At 43.0% G+C, this 22524-nt stretch overlaps 1 protein-coding gene and 1 long non-coding RNA gene across 2 annotated transcripts in view; one reads left to right on the top strand and one right to left on the bottom strand.

Annotated features, from left to right (window-relative positions):
• Positions 1–863, top strand: part of LOC138300041 (uncharacterized) — a 195289-nt gene extending 194426 nt beyond the window's left edge. Inside the window, exon 3 of the long non-coding RNA XR_011204869.1 lies at positions 742–863. This is a non-coding gene — a long non-coding RNA (uncharacterized lncRNA). The remainder of the gene's footprint in view (positions 1–741) is intronic.
• ELAPOR1 (endosome-lysosome associated apoptosis and autophagy regulator 1) overlaps positions 1–22524 on the bottom strand; it is a 344279-nt gene that overhangs the window by 149605 nt on the left and 172150 nt on the right. The window contains exons 2-3 of the mRNA XM_069238875.1: positions 16993–17113; positions 2221–2413 (exon numbers count right to left, since the gene is read on the bottom strand). Of these exons, the coding sequence (XP_069094976.1) occupies positions 2221–2413; positions 16993–17113 (314 nt within the window). The remainder of the gene's footprint in view (positions 1–2220; positions 2414–16992; positions 17114–22524) is intronic.

Here is a 22524-nt window from a genome sequence, read left to right as displayed (position 1 = left end):
CCCAGCAAGGTAGAGGAGAACTCCAAACACAACAGAGACATTGATTTTGGATGGTTACGGGATTTGCTTTGAAAAACAAAAACAGGTGTTATCAGCATTAAACAATGTCCTTTAAAGCGCTCCATTGTGCTGGTGGAATCACTTTCAGCTAAAGATTATGGTGGGACCTTTAAATATGACGGGTGGTTTGCTGAGGGGCAGGCGATGGCAGGCCTCCATCTCTCCAATGGGTTGTTGATGCCCAAGTGAGTCCTTTAGTGACCAAGTGTCCGCTGTTCTCCATTCTCTGTTTATGTCCAACAGCATGTTTAACAGAAGCACTGCATGAACCGTTCCATTTTAAGACATTACCTGATGCCAAAGAAGTTTGTTCACAGGGCCAAGTTCACTGCAATTTGCAGCTTGAAACCCTGGACTCAAAGGTAGCTGCCTGAAGGCTCACTAATTGCTCAAGTCCATGGCTGTGGAATGCCAATTCATTGCTAACATATGTATAGTGTTGCTAGTTTAACCGTATATTGCAGTCCTAATAAGATCGCTTTCATTTGATTTTGTTTTCAAAGGTTTAAGTACATTCTGACAGGCGGGTCATCTAGCCTTGGGAATCCACTGTATATGATGTTGCATTAGTAAGTTCCTGCCATTAATAGGGCTTCCTTCTGTTTTACCCAGTGGTCAGTTTAAAGAAATGTAGTCTTCACAGCAAAGTTGCATGTTTACACCCTTAACCTGTTGATGTAGAATGCCAACAAGAAGTAGCTTTTGAAAAGCATTCTCAGGTTTATCGCTCACTCGCATGACAATGTGTCTGATCTGCACATCCCATAACCAGGAGGTAAATCTTGACTCGTTTCACGCCGGCAAAGCCATTATCAAGGTATGTGTTGAATTTAACTTTTATCTCTGGCTCACCCTCAAACTGTAAGTGGATTTAGGCATGATCCGCATATATTTGGATGTGCAGCTTGTGTAGATGTTGAATATCAGGTAAGAGATGGACCTGTATGGCACACAGCATAACACCAGACATGTTGTTCATTCTACAGACCCATCAACTAATGAGTAATGAAGGCATCCATTCCAGAGCCCACATAGATAGATAGGTTTCCCCGCAGTATACTGGTCCCCTTGGCATTGACGCATCTCGATGTATGAGGAAATATGGCTGCTCTCTTGCCTTCCTCTAGAGAGGGGAGCGGTCTTCTCTGATTTTGGCTATGCATTCTACACATCACCTCTATAACCGTATAGTTGCTTTGCTCTTCAGAACTTTACAGAGATTGGAGGGATACGAGACTGGCTAGCAGTTCTTCAGAATCTTGTGTCTGCCAATTATTTCTGATAAATGTAATTGAACAAAGGCAGTGGAAAACACAACTTGAGCTTGTTGACATTCATAATACTATGGAAATGGACAGGATATTGTGTGACTTTGAGAAAAAAGGAAAACCATTGAGTTAAACATGGACAGAGCACCATTATGAGGAGCAGTAGACAAGTAGCGGACAGTATTGTGGGAAGGCGTGATGAGATGGCTGGAGGAAGGTGATAGTGAGGCTAAGTGCATATGATCGGCTTGGAAATATTGGAGTTTGGCAATGAGGAGTAATGCGGGTGGGAGATGTACAACAACAGGATATCAAGAAAAGAGGATGTTTGGAGCAGCACTGTCTAAAAGAGGAGGGCAGATGGGCAAAGCACACATGTGGGCTGGAAAGGGACGAAGAATGGGAGGGTCCGACAAGACAAAGCAGTGGATGGAGGTGGCAGCTCTGATACACAGTCATGTAGAGTAGAGGAGGAGTATCAAGCATTTCATAGAGAGTGATCGCCATGCGCCTTGTCTGACAGGTGTTTTGCTTAGATCCATAGACATAGCACTCAGCTTGTGACAGATCCCTTTTCCTGAATTTAGTTAATTCAATGCTCATTAAGTGTTGTCTTATATTTCAACAAGTCTTTCCATTGTTTAGTACTATTGGCATTAGCTGCAAGATCTTTAATGGCTCATATGGCTGCTGGAACTCAATTTATAATGATGTAACAAGACTTCATGTAACAATATAGCAGGAAAAGAAAGCAGAGAGATATAGCAAGATTAAAGAGTAGGACACTCCAGAGGCCACCCCACAGGCTAGGACCGCTGAAAAACTAGAGAACATGTGGCAGCCAGGTAAGGATGTGCCTTACTCGAGCCCCACATGCCACAAGGGTACTTACGTGCTACAGTTCTCCACATTCTCCGAAAAGCTATCTTCGACCTCATATTTGTTCGCTATGTTTTCAAATCCATGAGGCAGCTCATCCCACTCATCGAAGCGGACACCTGTGCCCAGCGAGTAGGTGCCCTCAGCACAAGGCGTGCATGACTGATTCTTCATATCCAGGAACTCACCAGCCTTGCAAGAGAATGCTGCAGAGAAACAAAATCCAACACTGAGAACGAAGCCATGGGATCAATAAATACAGGGTAAATCATTCAACGATAAGCTGCTGCACAAGCATCTGTTTATCATATCGGAGGCATTGATTCTAAGCCCAATCAATGGTCTAAGACATTTCAAAGGAAGAAGTAGCAGTTCTATAAAAGTATCCTGGCGACAATGAGTTGATCAACATTGATAAAAGAGACCAGGAAGCAGGAAGTCGAGTCTTTCCAGCACTGGAACTAACCTCGGGCAAAGACCCATGGATTGAGGCTTACTTTTCTCTGACATTCAAATTTCCTCCTAGAAGGGTAATTTCAAGTTGGTCAGATTTATCAGGAATCGAAACTGCCCAAAGAGAAGTACTGTCACCGTACCTTGCTTTGTTTCCCTTGGCAACATTTTACCAGTCAATTCCAAGTTTCACAGGTCAGAATAAAGGATAACATGCAGGTCAGTTTCACCCTGTGTAAAACCCCATCTTCTCCGTATTTCTGATCGGCTTTCCCACCAAAATTCCTGAAGGCAATTGCATCAGGACATACCCTGACATGGTGCGAGATTTGCACCCAACCTGAAATCCGGAATCCCGGTAAGGAATAGGGAGCTCATTACACTGCAGCTCGGTTAAGAGAGGGATGAGCTTCACCACACCTGCTAAATTAATTGCCATGGCTATTCGAACACGAGGAGGCCATCAATACTTTATCTACGGCAGATCCCAGGCATCGTCGATCACCTATTCCTCACATAAGATCACACTAAGCAACTCTGCTAAAGAAACTAAAGCACACACTTTTGACCCCCTTCGTTCCCCTGGAGAAAAAGAGGTAAATACATCTTTAGGAGTTTTGCTGATTTGGTCAGGACATATTTGATTTCGTATTATTGTTGTTGTTCTTACTTAATAAGAACCAAATTCCACTTTTCAAATATAAAATATGGATTTATATTTGAGGCCATTGTTTATTAGATGTGTAACAATTAGCAAAAGAAGTTTGGACTATTTTATAAAAAAACTCTTGTAATATTGTTTTATTCACGTTTTAGTTTGTTAAATTCGTGTTATTGTGGGAAACCTTTTACATGTGTGCATGTGAAATATACGTTTTTTTTTAACCAAACAAAAATTCATCTCTTAATGGTACCAAGACAGAAGGTTGGTATGAATGTACAGTCTATTCCTATGGGAAGTGATACCCACATACTGACTTTCAAAAGATCAACCGGCCACAATATCAACTTGCACAATATTGGGAATGTAAGTCGATGTGGCGATACAACAGTAAATCCATTCTCCGTTGTGTATGCTTACTTTGACAATATTGTGCAAATCAATATTTTTGGGTGCATATTGTTTCAGGTCGGTATTTTTATGGTTTGACATTTGTACATACAACCCTTAAAACTGATTAAAATTCATTTAAATATTAAAGACAATGCGTTGCCTTTAATGAATCACATCAAAACAACATCTTACTTGGGCGGTAGAGCTGCATTTTCTAGTTTAATCCAAAATTTCTGGGCTAATGCTTTTGCTGACACTATTCACATAAATTTCAGAGCCCTTGAACCCTCTCCTTACAGTCAATCGCTCTGCAGAAATCAGGGGTTAAAGGTGTGATGGGACCATCAGTCTTATACCAGTGTTTACACCTGCTGCCAGTGAGAACAAGTGATCCACTAGCCATTCACGAAATACAAACCTTTCCTTTTGGGTTGGTACCTCTTTAGAGCCTAGTTTGTATATTAAGTGCAGTTTACAACACAACTCCCTTGCTGAAACACTGATAACCTGAAAAGCTTATTAAGATAAGACAATAGAATCGTACAATGAGCTTATAAAGTAAACTGATGGAAAAATAACTTTAGAAGTAACAGGTGAAGTCCCTGACAACTCCTTATTTTTTGTTTCCAACTCCAGCTTGATCCACACTCTGACCCACCCCTCCAATAAGGCTATTCTGACTGCTATATGTGAATATACTAGATGTTGTTAGAGATATTATAGAAGAAACTAGCCCAAAGTATAACTTGTTATCTCCCGACTTTTTCTTAAAGACATATATACACATAATCGACTGAGCACAATCAAGTGCCACACAGAGAAATGCATGCAGGTATTCCATATGGTATTATTCCCCAGGAGTCCCAAAATATATAATCATTGCCAAAGGGTACTGGTTTAATAGTGGTATTTTAAAGAAAACGAGCAAGGGAATGTTCGAACAGGCACACTGTGCTAATCTGATACATTAATATATGGTTCTATCTTAAAACTGACAATGTTGCCTGGACTGAGAGGGCATTTCACGCTCTTTGGAACACTGGGACAATTCGACCAGTCTTGCTATCCTTCGAGATGTGAGTAGCTCCAAAGGGGGCTTTCTGGCAGGGCTCAGGGAACAGGACATTTACTGTTGACTGTCAAGTGAGGAATAATTGAGGCACATGATTAATCGAAGCTGTATGAGCCATTGTCACCAACTGATGGCAACATTATTTTTACTGCTACATGGAATGGTCGTGTTCATGGCTGCTTCTATGTATCTCCTCTGTAAGGAGGTAATGAAATACCCTTCCACTTCCAGAAACCATGTTTGAGTTTTGAATGTACTCCCTTGGATGACACTCTGCTCCTCCTCGAGTGAAATGAACTTCTGGTCATCCTGTTTGTACTTGATTCAGTGCGTATGGACTGACTCATAGAGAAGGGTAGGCCAGGATACATTTGGACCCAAGGAGAAATGTGCGGATAAGGAAAGAGGTAATTAGGAGTACGGATAAATGTAGATTAAAGAGCCTCTGATTCTTAAGGAAAGAGGCAGAACTATCAATGGGTTTAAAGCACAAATCAAGTTCCTTAAATAACTCTGGTTGTTAGTCATGTAGGTAAAACAGCAAAACAATGTTGAACCATATTTTGTGAAAGCAAGGACTGCAAAGTGGCAAACAAGGCTACTCCATCCCCCTAACACATATCTTATCTGGGAAAAGGGGTTAAATCTGTATTGTTCCTTCACCAGTGAATTAAATAACCCCTTTTATAAGCTTACTTTTGTATAAAATGAGTGTCTGGCAGCCACACTCATTGTTGGTGCCACCAACTTTAGAGGGCAATCCACTCAGATGAAGCAAGGACAAACAAATAAATAAATAAAATATTTCCAAACACTCCATATCTCAAATCTAGTGCTTAATTTGCCAAAGAATGAGTATCGGTGCCCAAAGCTCTGCATAGCCTTGAATCCACCTCAGGCCTCTCTAATTCACTGCCAGACACTCCCTCCCCTTTATCTCACTCTTGCAGGTTTCTGCTTTCTCCCTTTGTGAGGGTTTTCCATCTTTTTCTTTCTCCTTGTCCCTCCCTTTTCGAATTTTCCCTCTAACGGTCTATAAATGTCTAATGGAGAAAAACAATTTATTGTCCCCAAAAATGAGTGCCATTCGCCTCCATCAGCAAATACCAGCTCAAAATAAGCATTTCTCAAATCTCAGACATTATTTTTCTTCACGTGTCACATTTGTAATAACAATATTATAGGTTACAAGAGCGAAAAGACTGATACTCTCTCTTTAAAAGCAGTACAGTGCTTACCAGAGACAGAAGAACTCTATTGCCATCAAATCAGATTTTGGCAGAGGCACAATATATTTAAGACTTTAATATTAGCTATGTTTGCAGTGTGGTTTAAGTACAAAGAGTGCATACAACTGTACCTACAAGGAGAGTATGTTCGTAAGCAAAGGAGTTTGCAAGGGAGTGTCTGGCAGATTGCTGAAAAAATACATAGAGCAAGTTATGAAACAATAACAACTTGTTGAAAAGTGCTATATTCTGTACGTCTGTGACAGTGTAAATAACAGGCGTCACTCTCACCAAAGGCAATAGTACTCAGTTAAGAGATAACGTTCCATTATCGAGCATGGTCAGGCCAAAGGATGGTGAGCTGCCCAAGAAAAGAAAAATACGCGGATATTGCCTTCACATTTCCTGTGTGAGTGCAACAAAAATTTAACAAGCATTGGCAAAGCCAATAGATGTCGCATTTGTTTTTTCTTTCTAACTGGATTCCAAAACATTAGAAAAATGTTATAATAATGTTTATGTTAAATTTGATAAACCGTTAATAAATTCAAAACACACGTTATTATAACATGTTTCTAATATTTTGTAATTCATTTAGATAGAAAGAAGAAACAAAGGTCAAACCTATTGGCATAACAGCATGTGGTAAAGAAGAAAGAATGTAGCAGTGAAGAAAGTAGACGGCATGCGGTTAAGAAGAAAGAAAACGGCACTGAAGAAAGAAGACAGAGAAGATGGCATGTGGCGAAGAAGAAAGAAGACGGCAGCGAAGAAAGAAGACGGCATGCGGTGAAGAAGAAAGAAGAGGGCAGTAAAGAAAGAAGACAGAGAAGATGGCATGCGGCGAAGAAGAAGGAAGGCAGCGGTGAATAAAGAAGACGGCATATAGCAGTAAAGAAATAAAACAGAAGATGGATTACGGCAAAGAAGAAAGAAAACAGCAGCGAAGAAAGGAGAAAGAAGATGGCATGCGGTGAAGAAGAAAGAAGATGCCAGTGAACATAGAAGACAGCACATGGTGAAGAAAAAAGAAGACAGCAGAAGACAGAAGAGGGCATGCGATGAAAAGCAAAGACCACAGCAGTGAAGACAGAAGACCAAAGACGGCTTGCGGTGAAGAAGAAAGAAGACAGCGAGGAAAGAAGACAGAAAATGGCATGCGGTGAAGAATAAAGAATATGGCATGCAGTGAAGAAACAAGACGGCATGCAGTGAATAAGAAAGAAGATGGCAGTGAAGACAGAAGAAGGCATGCGGTGAAGAAGAAAGAAGACAGCAATGAAGAAAGCAGACAGAAGATGGTATGAGGTGAAGAAGAAAGAAGACAGCGAAGAAAGAAGACAGAAGATGGCATGCAGTGAAGAAAGAAAACAGCGAGGAAAGAAAACAGACGAAGGCATGCGCCGAAGAAAGAGGACAGCACCAAAAAAAGAAGACAGAGAAGGTGGCATGCAGCGAAGAAGAAAGAAGACGGCAGTGAAGAAAGAAGACAGATAAGGCACGAGGTGAAGAAAAAAGAAGATGTCAGCGAAGACAAAAGATGGCATGCAGAATGCAAAAAGAAGTACCTTCTGCATCGTAGCCAGAGGAAGGACACTGGCCGATGTCCAATGGCAAGTGACCGGAAGGAGTACTTGAAGGGCCTGCAGAAGAGTGTATGTACATGGTAATACCCATTTCAGGCCTTATCTTTGTTAAGCATGATGATATTCTCTCTAATGTATCATTAACATTTGTTGTGACTGTTTTCTCTCAAGCAGGAGCTATTCCTATATATTACTGATCACTAAGAATGGGGTAATTTGGATGGTCCCGTAGGAGACTAGGTTGACTGCAAGTGACTTAGTCCCTCATTCTGACCTTGGCGGGCGGCGGAGGCCGCCCGCCAAAGTCCCGCCGGCAGAATACCGCTGCGCGGTCAAAAGACCGCCGCGGTTATTCTGAGTTTCCCGCTGGGCTGGAGGGCGACCGCCAGAAGGCCGCCCGCCAGCCCAGCGGGAAACACCCTTCCATGAGGATGCCGGCTCCGAATGGAGCCGGCGGAGTGGAAGGGGTGCGACGGGTGCAGTTGCACCCGTCGCGATTTTCAGTGTCTGCATGGCAGACACTGAAAATCTTTGTGGGGCCCTGTTACGGGGGCCCCACGACACCCCATACCGCCATCCTCTTCCTGGCGGCCAAAACCGCCAGGAACAGGATGGCGGTATGGGGCTCGGAATCCCCATGGCGGCGCAGCAAGCTGCGCCGCCATGGAGGATTCCCCAGGGCAGCGGGAAACCGGCGGTGCACTGCCGGTTTTCCGTTTCTCACCGCGGCTGTACCGCCGCAGTCAGAATGCCCATGGGAGCACCGCCAGCCTGTTGGCGGTGCTCCCGCGGTCGTTGGCCCTGGCGGTTTTTACCGCCAGGGTCAGAATGACCCCCTTAGTCTTACTGGGAGTGGGCAGAGATTTGTTGAGGTAATCTGATTGACTTCCTTGGTTTTTATGTTCTGCAGCTGGTCAATCCATCATCTGCTTTCCTTGAAACACCAAGTTGACTCGTATCATTTGGAAGCAGTGGTTAAATGCGTTAGAGACCTATCTTAGAGTCAAAGATGTTTCGAGATTTAGGCCACAGAGGAAAAAACATCTGCTGCTCCAAGGAACAGCCATTATAATGCACTTACCTGAACTGCTGTTGCAAAATGGTGAAGCATGCAATGAAAATCAAGAAGTGCTAAAGAAATTGGAAGCAAGGTTTGATGGTCACCTTAGTACTGAGGCATACATTTCTTAAGAGGGTTCAGAGAGTTTGAGAGGATGTAGACTTGTAAATAAATGTGGTGAGCAGGCTGGTGATAGATTGTTCATTCAAAAAGTTTTCAGATCAGTTGGTTTGTTACCAATCTATAAGCCATTGTATTAGCAAAGGTATCAAACAAAATCTGCTGCAGTGGGAAACCCTACATTAGATGAGAGTATAAATTCTGCCAAAAGTATAGAAACCTCGCAGAGGTCAGTGAGTGAGTTGGATGACACAAACGCAGAGCCTGTGTGTATAATACGGTGTAAGAGTGAACTTGTGCAGGAGGAAAACCAGAGTTATACTAAGGGGTTCTACAAACAGATAAATGCTTGCTTCAGATGTGGAGTCAAAGCGCTCAGTAAAATTGGAAGACTAAGGGCCCAATTGAGGGTGTGGTGGAGAGAGTACTCCGTTGGCAAACTGTGACTGAGTACCCTCTCTGCCATTAGAAGGTCCGCCAACCTAATTTAGAGCCGGGGGACCTTCAGTAGGTCAACAGCACTGTCACATATACCTCCAATGGCCCGACTAAGTGAGGGCCATCAGAGCTTTTGCCATTTGCCTGCCCACCCTATTTACAGCAGGCAAACAAATGGCAGGTTTTCACTGTTCGTCACTGTAAGAGGCAGTGAAAACTGCAATATGAACCCCATGTCATAGGGGAAAGCTCCCACTGTGAGGGGGTCATTGCTTTTTTATTTTCAAAAACAAAATCCAGCTTTAGTATTTTGTTTTAGAAAATGAAAAACAAAATGACGGAGCATTCATCAATCTTTCAATGCATGTACAGGAACAGCTGTGATGGTGGTTCCTGGAAATGCAAGAGATGTCTGTTGCGCTGTTGGACATCTCTAAATTTAGTGGCCGGAGCATCCTCCCAATGGTGGGAGTAAATAACTCCACCATGGTGACAATATATACACCAGAGTGTAAATCAGGCTTTTGTCCTGCCAAGAATGTGTATTTTAGAATGTACAGCAAAGTTGGGCATTTCAGTAAGGTGTGTCAGTGTGAAGCATGGCAACCAGAGGGTGGCAAGTGAGTCTGATGAGCCTAAGGATTCAGATGGTCTCTGGAAGGCTTAGGAAGATCTATGGTGAGATGGTACTCATGTGGTTGATGACGATGAGAGAAGCAGGAATCCTCTTGATTGTGTTGACCCTAATGTCGCTGTTAAGGTGGGTTATAAGACACTGCACTTGCTGGTTGAATCTGGGGCCTGGATTACCATGATCCTACAAGACCTGCTCCAATAGACATGGGATAATAATACCCTGGAGCCAGCTGCTTGGGCTCCCATGTTTTATGAAGGGTGGAAAGCGATCTCATGTTTATTTTTTTCAAAAACATCTTGGGATTCAAAAGGAGGAGAAATCAAGAGAAAATATATGTGGCAGCGAAGGTCCTCACTGTTCTTGGGTGGTTCCACCAGGGATTGTCCAATATGGTCCTGAGACTAGGGGCAAAACATCAAGCTATGGTCATCATGAGTGAAGGTTTTGTAGAAGAGATTATAAACAAATGCCCTGGAGTGGTCTCTTGTGGCTTTTGCAAGATCAAAGGCTTTAGACATAGAATCAGGTTAGAGATGGGGCTTTGCCCCTGCAGCAAAAAATAAGAATAGTTCTATTTAGCCTCAGAGGAGACGTTGAAAAATAACTATGATGCAGTACAGAGGTGTTATAGACCCAGTGGAGCTAGCGTGTCTGTGCTCACATTAAACAGGGTTGAAATGGCCTACTCCAAAATGGCATAATTAACATGTCTATAGGTCCTTAGTATATGGTAAAAAGTTCACCCTGGGCCCTGAAGTAAATGTCACTAGTGGACTGCAGCAAATAGTCTTCTATCAACTACAGTGGCAGTGCAAGCATGGCATCAGGACTACCATTGTAGCCTGGCTGTAGCAGTGTAAAACGTGCAACTTGACCTGTCAAAATAAACCCTTTTGACAGGTCAAAACATTCCTTTTAAATATTAAAAAGTCATCCATATATAGGCCTTGTAGCCCCAAAGGAAGGGTGCATGGAATTTAAAAGTGGGACATGTAGAAAATGAATGTAACCATGTCCCTACAGTGAAATGGCCCTAAAAGATATTTTACTGTGGCAGGCCTAGCTGTCCTATGTAGAAAACCAGACTATAGAATACAACCTCAGGAATGAGACCAGCTGGAAAAATAATTAGACAGCTATTTTTAATAGTTATTAAAAATCCAAATCAGAAATGGTGAAGTCGGATTTTTAATAAATATTAAGGAAAAGTAACTTTTAGAAAGCTATGGTTTCCCTGGCCAGAGTTCTTTGAGGCTATTTTGAATTGGATCTAAATCTTCTCTCAGCCAGTAAGTAGCTTTGAATAAGTGAGAAAAGGGTGTGAAATGCTGCCCATGAGCAAACAATAGGCTGTCCAGGATGCGCAGAGATTGCTCCTCTGAACTACACAGAATATGCAGGGTAGGGACTGTGGGCATCGCATTTCACAGAACAATGTCAAACCCTGCTTGAGTGCCAAATCCTGGCTGACAAGTCTGCTGGGTTCACTGTCTGTTTACTGGAGGACCCTGCTCAGACTTTTGTCTCTGGGTTTGTTGTGGGTAGGGTACCTGCTCCAAACTCCAAAATTAGTATTAGATATGGGAGGACACTAGGATTACAGAGTACACTCCCCCCACACACCGGCAACCCTAGGAGTTTATGGTGGCTGGAGACTTTTACCATCTTGGATTTGCTCTGACACAATGCATTTTGGACCTGTTTGCAGTAAGGAAAAAACTGGAACTACTGCAAACGTAGGTAGGTCAGGCCCTTGGAACATTTTTCCCATTGGTTAGGGAAGGGCCACGAATCAGTCCCACCCACTAGCTCATGCTAGGCATGAATGTGACATCTCCAGGCACCCACTTCCTAAACCGGCAGAAGATCAGAAGAGGACTGGACCTACTGTCTGTGACCTGAGAGGAGCCCTGAATGACTGGACCTGCTCCCTCTTGTACTCCGGACAAAGAAGTGCCCTGTGTGGATACAGGGATAGAGTAAGGTGCACAATGCCTTTTCCTGGAAGTACCCACCTGAGCAGTGGCAAATGGACTTCAAAGAGACCCTGCTGTTGGCCTCTGGCAGACACACTCTGAATCTATAAGTGCCTTCCCTGAGGTCCTGGGGCGCTTTTGAAGTGTACTCTTGTGGTGGATTGGTACTTAAAAGACTGAGGGCCTGATTTTAAGTTCAGCCAATGGGTTACTCCATCACAAAGGTGACGACAATCCCATCTGCCACACTACAAGTACGTTATATCCAATGGCACTTGTAATAGGGTTGATGGAATGTCCGTCAAACTCTAAATCAGGCATTAAGTCAGAAGGTAAAATCTTTAACTAGGATGAAGTTGGTTGTGTATCTGATCCACACTCCATTGTGGTCAGCCTCAAATGGTGCCTAGGTTCTGGTCTAATTGGACTATTGACTGTCATTGACGTTTTGTGCTTTTGATGGTATTTCTACTTAAAACTTTACAAATTCATACCACTGGTTCCCCTCATTTGATTTTTAGCATTTTGGTGTCCTTCTGCTTATCAAATGCAACTCTACGTTTCTAATAAGGTTTGTGATTTTTATTGTTTTGCATTTTGACTTTATTACAGTTTTGGTATTGTATAAATACTTACACATTGCCCTAAGTTACATCTGTTTGATTTTTAGGTTTACCCTGAAAAAGGTTGAGATTATTCCTTGAAGTGGGCAGTCGCCCAAACCAAATAACAGTTCAATTTTTTGCAATGGGTTAATCAGTTCAGAGGTAAAAAGATTTCTGAAGTCTGAATGGGTAAAACAGCTTAAGAATTTTCTTTAGTATTCACAAACCAAGGGTTAGTGAAGCGGATAAATGGGGTAGTGGGTGAGTACATCCAGTTGTGGCTGTGTGGTGCCAAATCCTGTGAGGTTGATGCTCTGATTTTACTGCATCACCCCTCATTCCTCCACAGGGGTTTCCCTTTATGAACTGTTGAAGGGCAAAAAACCTTCCACCAAGTTTTGTCTGGCCTGACTGCCTAGTGGGGTGAAATAAGGTGTTTCAACTAGTGAAGGACCACACGAAAATCGGTGACTTAGTTGTAGTGGATAGAGTGTGTGGCAATGCTGTCAGAGCAAGACATCAATATAGGTGGAATGATGGGAGATTCATTATACTGAAGTAAGGGATTGATCAAGGTGGTCCACAACAGAGGGGAGTGTCTGATGTTGGCGAGTCTTCTCTGGTCTATGGAAGGTTATCTGGAGAGGCTTTTCCAGTTCTCTGGGCTTCAGGGAGATAATGGTACCTCTTCATTATAGGTAAAGAGCCATCTTAGTTCAATGTTGGTGTTGCAGTAGTGCTTAGTTGGGGTTTTATGTAGTGTGTCTGGTTTTCTTGCATGTTGTTTTTTTGAGTCTGTCTGTCCTGTGTTTGTTTTGGTTTGATGTCTTGTGTGTCGCTTTCTTTTACTAGGTTTGTGTTTATTTGTTTGGAAAAAGGGAAGCAATGTAGTATTTCATTTGAGACTTTGCATACTTCTTGGAGAAGGTTTTAGTAATGTTCAAAACGTTTTAGAACCACAACCTCATTTTTAGAACAACAGATGTTTGTGACCCAGCTAGCTTTAATAGATTTGAGGTCGAGCATTTTCAATGTCATAAAAGCAATTGTTTGTAAATATCATGACCTTGACCACACCCTTTGAGAATGGACTACGGCCAAGATATTAATCTGCCTGTAAAAGTAGCAAATAGTGAAATGCACTGGAGCCTGGAGCTGGAACACTTTTCAAAGTGGGGTGCAGCCTTTTGCATCCGTTCACTAAAATCACAAGCCTTCTGAAGAATCTTGTTGTTGACACCAGATATTTTAGCAAATTTGGGAAACCCCCTTATGCAGCAGAGTACAGAGTAAGACCTCATATCCATTTTTGTGTTAAAACAAGGCCCAGTGGTGCATTTTGAACTCCATGCATATGTTTAAAGATATTTTCGAGTTTTATAGATTGCGAATACGGATCAAGAGAATTGGAGTGCTTTACAGATTACATTTCACAAGGTCAGATGCATTCTATTTTAAGCACAGGAAATTAAGGGCCTGATTTAGATATTTTCAGACAAGTTACTTAGTCATAACGGTGACGGATATCCCGTACTCCAGAATCTAAATCCCATATAATATAATGGGATTTAGATCTCTGTAGACGCGACATCTGTACCATTGTGACTGAGTAACTCGTCTGCCAGTATCCAAATCAGGCCCTAAGTGATTTGCCCAAAATCAAAGGATGTTGAGTCAACACCAGGACTCAAACCTGGATCCCAGATCCAAAGATAACAGCTGTTGCCATTAGGCCACATCCATATTTCTCAATACATGCAAAGTCATACACAAGTGGTATGATTATGGATGATCAATTATAAGTACACTCTGTGTGAAACCTCTCTGTGAAGCAAAACATAACAACAGCAACAAATACTGGAAGGTTCAACGTGGAACTTGCTTGGGAATACGTCTAATGGTTTGCTTAGAAACTGGACTTAAGGACATTGTTCAGTACATTTGCATTGGTGCAATAAAAGGCTAATTATATATAATACTTACATATAAACAAGGACTTTCGTGACCCACCAAAAATTGGCTTTTCATTCAACAATGAGTTTCGACCCATTCTGTTCTGTAGAATCTTAGAATGGTGTTTTGTTGAATAGCGGCAGTTGCAAATGAGGGAACATATACCACCTGTGTCAGTCTTAGTGACTTGCTGGTGATTTTTTCTGTGACTTCAACAAATCCACTTGCTGCAAGTGATGACTGTCTCTTCAGTCCATTAAAGTCACCACATAAAACCTTCCATGATAGCCCCAGTTATGAAAACATACACTACTCACTTTAAGATAACGTCATTGTCGGGACCCTTTGTTTCCCATGTTCGCATGAAAAAAGCGGCCACTCTGTTATATTGCATATGCCGGGCTGACGTTTCAAATTCTAAGACCTTGGTCCTCAGACCTGACTGTAAAATAAAAATCAGGCATTTTTCCATGGTCTTTCTGTCATTGGAGTTGCAGAGAGTAGGCATCTCTTTGCTTCTTTCCATGAGCGCATACGGTCAAAAGTTTAAAGTGCTGTTATACCAGTATCTGGATCATGCCATCTCGAAAATGAAATGAATAAAAAGAAATAAGTGAACATGTTTTGTACTGTCTCAAGGTGCCTCTGACGTGCAGGAGTACATTGCCTTCTCTGCCATTCTGGTGCTGAAGCACTTATGGTGACGACAGGCTGGCTACATCCATCTCAAAACTGCGCATTCCCTTGACAAATGTCATATTTGAGGCTCACTCAAACCCATGATTCAGACTCTAAAGGCTTGACCCATTGTTTGACAACAACTTACTCCCACAGTAGATTTTATCAGTTTCCACTACTGATGATGGTGTGTTATGATTCAGGTGTATGGCAAAAACCCAAAACGAAGTGTCTTTCTGCGTTAAAGAAAGTGGTGGACACGGCAATGGAAAGTATAGAAATTCAAAACACTAGCCTGCAAACTTTAGCTATACTTGCTTCTCACGTCTTGGGTTAGGTCAGTCTCAGTCATTACTGGTACAGCCTTAGCTAGGATTTCTAAGGACCAATGGACCTTGCCTGACAACGAGATGCACTGGCTCTTTGCATCCGTACCAGATTACACCTGTGTTTGTCACTCACCCTTTGTTGTTTTTTTCCTTTTTAGATATTCTTGATTCCCCTACCTCCTGCTGGTCCTTTATCAGGTATGCCTTATTCTCATTTGCCTTTTAGATTTAGACAGGTGTGTTGTCACTTGGAGTAGTCAACTGGATTTGAGGTTGACTTTTGCTCATCAAAGTTGTACCCACTGCTGAAACTGGTAAGCCTTTACACATCCTGATCCCCGATCTTTCAGCTTATTGGATTGGCCTCTAGGTAAATCAGGACGTGCCCGATGGGCTGGTCTGACAGTTCAGGGTATGAACCGTTTTTTAGCAGTTTTGGGGTCTGTTTTATTGTCAGGTGGATCGGTTTTTAGTGTTGATTTCCCTGATATTACCGTAAACTGTGCTCACAGCAAACACAAAAGCATGCAGTCTCCCATGCCTTGCAAGCACCCATACAATGTGTCTTTAGAAGTTCATAAGTGGCCTGATATGCAGATGTGGGGCACTTTTTCAGTTATCTGGTTCGCTTATAGGCGTCACTTTTATTTTGGTGCCTAGACCAGTTTTTCACCCCTGTCCGACCCTACCTGTTTGCCTCTGTCGTTCTGCAGCTATGTCCATTTCAACTATTGCATCAACTTCCATTCTGTTATTGGATCACCAGCTACAGTGTCAGCGCTTACAGGTATACTTGTTTTTGGAATAACCAGAAAGTTGAAAATCTAAGACAAGCGGAGACTGTGTTCTAGACAGCTTCATTCGTTTTCATGTGAATCTTTCCCTCTGTCAGGTGCCAAAGCACATTAATCTACAGGTATAGGTGAAAATACAATAAAATAAGCATTTGCAATGCAATAAGTCTCGCGTTTGCTCGAGTTAGAGCTATTAGCTTTGTAAATTCCTAACTGGACTTTTCTTGCCACATAAATTGAAAATGAAAAGTAAAACAGTTGACAGAAGCAAGTCAATTCAAAGCGCCATGGCCGCTGTGAGCGTGAGAGTTACTGGCTCCCTGTGTGAATGTCTAGAAAGGATCGTGGCTGGGATGAAAGGCAAACCCAAACCGGAGGAGGGGCCATCACACGCTGTAACAGGAGGAAGGGTGATGCAGTGTGATGGCCAACATACATTTTCAAATCGCCTGGGAGGGAACTCATCACACAAAGGAGTGAATTTTCACAAAATGCACCAATAAAAATGAAGCATTTAACACAAGCACAACAAAGAATGAATAGCAGGAGTGGGTGTGGTTAAAAGCCCACAGAGAGATTACAATAGGCCGGGGCACTTGCGCGCTCAACCCTAAAAAGGCCCATTTCATACCACCTGATGTAAATTTCCATGCTCACCATGAAAAGATTTGCGTGGTTCTCTCTTCATCTATTTGCTACGTAAACCTGTTCATTACTTATGGAAGCATAGTTTGTAACACCGACTTTGCAAACAGTTTCATATTAAATGAATGGTTTAAAGGTCTAGAGATATATACTTACTGCATTCCGTTCCTTTAACTGGGTCGGGAAGGCCGGTGCAGAGTCCTGGGCTATGCGGTACGGCTACTCTCCATCGTGAGCCCATGCTATCACACTCGGTGTATTCAAAGTGGTATTCCGACTGGAAAAGGAAGAACCGGGAAAAGCGTGAGTGAAGAGCACATCACATGACTTCAGAACAAAAGACTTATAGCTACTTAAAGCATCGTATTCATCCACTCCACAAGGGCTCCATCTAACACTTCCCTCAATACTGTTTTTGTTGTCTTTTTCTTATTGTAAATATTTTAATATACTTTTGACTGCATTTACTTCTCCGTATCTGTTTTCAATTAACATGTTCTACCTTTTGATTTATTGTTTCTGTTTGCCCCGCTTGGTGTAGCCAGTTTTCAAGGTGAGGGGGGGAGTAGTCTGACTTGGCCAGGGTTGGGCTCCCTTTCTTTCCTGCCTAACCACCGTTCCCCTTTCTTTACCATCTCTCTCGTCTCTGAGCGTGCAGCAGCCTCCCCTCTCTAACCCTCCTTCCTGCTCACTGAGACATTTGCCTTCTCCAGGCTGCCTGAGGTACCAAGTAGGAGAAGTCGGCTGGGTGGCTCCATGAGCTGAACATTTGTCGCTAAAACAAGCAGTGATGGACAGGTCAGGAATTTGAATCACAACTCAGCCTTCCCTCTGAAGGTTAGCAAAGAGAATACTGTTAATCTGGGTAATAGTAGCACCTAGAAATTACTGCGCTTGGAAACAGCAGAAGTGTGATATGTAGTGCTATACATCTTTGGGGCCTGTCTTTGAAAAATGAAAAAATGGCAGGTGGTCTGTGAAACCACAATGGCACTCTAGGTTAGACAGACTCTCCATTTTTACTGAATGTGCACCCACTGTGTCGATGGGAGCACTTGTGGTGAACTTTCTGTGCCAGGGCGGTGGAGAACTCTTAACTGAGGTGGGCAGGCTACTACTTGGCAGGGAATGCTGTGGCTCCTTCACCCCAGTGGGCTATGCAAAGACCTCTAAAATAGAGTCCACTGGTTTAGGTACATGGAAAATGCTAAGCAGGAAGACATTGCTTGTTTCCACATGTTCAACTCCATTTCTGCTGCAGCATTATTCAATAACACTGCCCTGTTGTTATATGTGAGATGGGGTTCATGAAGCAGGGCCTGCATGTATAAAATGTGGCCTATTACTGTGAAGCACTAAACAAACAGTGCTCCAAACAGGTGCTGTAGCACAAAGGATGTGGTGGAAAGCGGCATCAGATTTGAGAGAGCTGTGCATGTGATCAGCGCAGCCCTCACCCCGATCCGGAATGACTCAATCATCACAGTCACCTATGTGGACACCTGGAAATGTGTCACAGTGCTCCCTATTCTTAAGAAGCCCTCAGTAAACCTTAAGACACTAGCCAAATACGGGCCTATCTCTCTGCTACCCTACCTAGAAAAAGTCATGAAAGAGATGACAAATAAATGCCTAGCCACCCACCTCACTGGCCACCATTGTACAGTCCTCATTACTGTTATTGTCATGGACAACATCTGGATGATCATGGACAGAGGTGACACTGTGGCCAGCACTCTACTAGATCTTTCCACATTCTCCCACCTATACAGAATGGCTGCACAAAGCCTTGCATCTAAGGTCCCGCAGTTTGTTGGATTTGGTCTTTCCTGACAGCCTGTGCCCAGTCGGTCAGCCTGGTCCTCTTCACTTTGATTAGTCAGCATCATCATTTGCGGAGTTCTACAAGGATCCTCACTCAGCCCCACTCTGTTCAATGCCTACATGACCCTATTTACCATCATCATCCACGCCCACTGAATCAACATCATTATACCCTTTGTTGACATCCAGCTCATACTCTCTCTTTCTAACTAAAACCAAACAGCCACCAATTTCTCCACCTGCATGACTGAAGTCACCAGGTGGATAAAAACGAACTGACTCAAGCTCAACACAGACAAGACGGAACTAGTATTCTTTGGCAAAGACACCTCCCTCTTGGACTCCCCCTGGTGTCCTGACGAACTCAGACCCACACCGCTCCTGGCAACTCATGCAAAGAACCCTGGAATAGTAATCAACAACCAACTCACCATGACCTGTCAACTGATCGCAGCCTGCATCGCCTACCTCCACATACTCATGATGCTCAAGAAGATCTTCAAATGGCTCCCCACCAACACTTTAAAAAAGAACCCTTACCCAAGCCCTCATCACCAGCAAGCTGGACTAAAGCAACACATTCTATACTGGAATCAATGCTCAAATGACCACAAGACTCCAGTCCATACAAAACTCAGTGGCTAGGTAACCCAACCTCCCACCCAGCACTCACATCACCCCACACCTCAAAGAGCTCCACTGGCTCCTAATCCACAAATAAGCACTCTTCAAACTCACTAACACATACAAAGTCTTAAAAAACATTGGCCCCCATGTACCTCAACAACTGTATAAACTCCACAAATCTTCCAGACACCCCGCACAGCAGGACTCCTACTAGCACACACTCATGGCATATGCAGAAACAGATCCGGAGTCATGCCTTCTCCTACCTTGCTCCTAAAGCCTGGACAACCTGCACATCAGAACCTCCTCCTCAGTTCTTCAACCCTGCAAGAAACTGAAGACTTGGCTCTTAACCCAACCCCTACCCTGTCTTGGCCTATACAGCTCCTTCGTCAGCACCAGGATACCTTCAGGGTGAGTTGTGTGTTATACAAATACACATAACATAACAAAACATAACAAAATCTTTCCCGGCAGACAGGATGGCTAAAGTAAGGATTGGCCAGGAGTCTACTGAACTTTTTACAGTAGAATGTAAGATACCCTATGGCTCCTATTTGTCTACTCTACTCTTTAATATACATGTTTACTCTCTCCCCCAACTTTGCTTCGCCTGGGCGTCAATTTACAAAGCTATGCTGGTAACAGCAAAATGAAGTTTCATCTCACCAACAACAGCACAATTGGGAGAATGTGGCGGTAGTATACAAATAGGCTCATTATTAGAAAACTGTAGTTCATGAAGAACTAATGAGGCAAAACATAATTTCTAATCACCAGTTGTGACCACTGGCTGATGCAGCATAGCTCCCACAACTGCTAATGTAAGGGCAGCAACATCAAAGTTCCACTTAAGGAGTCGGTAACAACCCAAGGTTTCCTGTTTCATTCCCATCATTTACCACCAATATCGTATCCTTGTCAAGTTACTACCATAAAAGCCAGAGAAAAACATGGTTTCTTCTATCTGAGGTCAGAGCCACTATCTCCGGGGATACATTAGGTGTAAAGGTGGACTACAGAAATACCCTGTAAGTCAGAGCATGTAATTTAAACATTAAGAAACTGCACTAGTTATGATCTTTAGTAGACAGTGAGTGTGCAATTTGCCAATGGCCAACCACATCTTTTTTGCCCTTCGTAAGTGTTGTACTGTGACATTACTTAGGGTTAGGAATCCAATCCCAGAAAAGATGACTTGTGCTGAACGTGCACATGTTATATGTTAAATAGCTACAATTTGTTTGCACATGTTAGGCATCATCATATCATAACCAAAAGCACTATGTACAAACGAGTATTTATACAAGCTCCCAAGTGCCACCAAAACGGTAAAACCCTAGACCTCATCACACAACCTCAGGTCCACTGCTCCATACACAGTGGAAGCGCCAACATGATAGTCGGAGACAGTAAGAGGGAGAAAATGTTATATGAGGATCCAAAGGTCACCTAATTCTGTAAAAGACCAATATGCATCTCTTTTTGAACAACAAGGAGCAATGTTCTGATTCCTTACCTGTGGTCCGCATTACTGATGAGGGCGAATCATGTCTGGGAAACAGACAACCACACTAAACCTGTTAGTGTAACAACATCACTTCACCCGACTCTGAGGACACAAATACTGAACCTCTAAGCTAGAAACCTTGTTTATTGATCTGATGCAGGCATGGGGCAGTACATGCTACTGCAATGAGACCAGATCACGGTTCTTAATTTATTTATTTATTTTTTAAGTTTTATTTTAGCTTATTTCTTGTTTATCCGAGTGCTGTCCCAAATGTGCACCCAGGGCCTGGAGATTCTCTTGCTGCATTGAATCTACCTAGAGGTTATTTCCAAGAGAAGGAATAGAGAAGTCACTGACAGCACAATCTTATACACGTACGTGAAGCAGGTGCTGTGCACCGGGGTCCAGGTCTGTGGTGCCCAACTGCACCCTGATGAAGGCTTCCTTTTACTATCCAAAGAAGGGTCGGGGGCAATGTCCTCATTTGCATTAGGGCCCATTGTACTCTTACTTGGACACTGACTTCATAACTGCAGCAAGATGGAATTAATTCAGTGCTTCTGCTTAGATCACTTTAAGCTATACTGGTGTCTGCAGCGACGAAAAATCACAACCATCGGTCGGGAGGTTTGGAAGAATGAGTCCGGATTCCTGTAAAAGAGGGCCTTCTATCAACCAAAACTCCAAGTATATAATTTAACTTGAATTAAGTCAGAGAGTCCGTCCAGTCACCCGTGTTCGTCCCAGAGACCTGGAAACGCATCGAAAAGTGTTTGATTACCAGCAGTACCAAGTGCATCTACATTCAAGTTCCCTGCCCCCGTAAGCAGGCGAGCAGCTCCTTTCCTGGTTCATTACCCTGACAGCCTGTCGAATTAAATCTAGCCTTGAGCTTGCCACGAAGAGCCGTGTGTGCAGGCCCAGGGCTATGCAGCTTTGCATAAAGGTCATGTGTTATGCAACATCAACAGAGACACCGCTTAGAGTAATTAACAACGGTTCACTTTCCCCAAACCCTTGGCTTTCTCCAAGCAGACTGGCTTAAAGCTCAGGAAAACAGACAAGGCGTGATAGATAACAAATGTATGAGAGCGGGGTCAGGGCCGGGGGCTCTTTTTAAATCCAGATCTAGGAGTGAACTGGTGCCACAAGAGCGGGCTTGGGATGCTTTTTCAATCAGCTTCCATTTTTCAAACAGCCTTTTATGGAAGATCCAACTAACATTGTTCGGTAGACAGTCACCAGTCTGTCTTTTTGTATGACATCTTTTTACTTTGATTTATCAATTTTTATTTGTTTCGGTATACAGAATAATTAGTCTACTGCCTGTTTTCCACCATTTGTTAGTGATGTGCCTATAAACCCTACATTCTCAGTCCTCGGACTCGGTGGGTGGGGAAAGAGTGACCTGTGTAAAAAGTGAGATCCCACAAATAAAATTACCATCACAAACCGAAGCGTTTGATCCTGTGCTGGACACTTGCAGTGGTTGCGGTTCGATGCTCAATATTGCAATAAGCTGCGAACCCGAGCCATCTAACTATTGTAAATGCAGCCCAGGGGTCCTTTTACACCCTGCCTTTGAGCTCTTAACGCCTGAAAACTTCATATCACAATATAATGATAAATGTTTGGGCATACACAGCCTATATGTAAGGCAGAGGCGAGAGAGAGTAGAAAGAAGAGAAGTGAGCATTAAGAGAAGCTGGTCCTGAATTACTTCT

This window comes from Pleurodeles waltl, chromosome 6, assembly GCF_031143425.1.
Source record: "Pleurodeles waltl isolate 20211129_DDA chromosome 6, aPleWal1.hap1.20221129, whole genome shotgun sequence".
Lineage (NCBI taxonomy): Eukaryota > Metazoa > Chordata > Amphibia > Caudata > Salamandridae > Pleurodeles > Pleurodeles waltl.
This window is presented reverse-complemented; position numbering and strand designations above follow the sequence as displayed.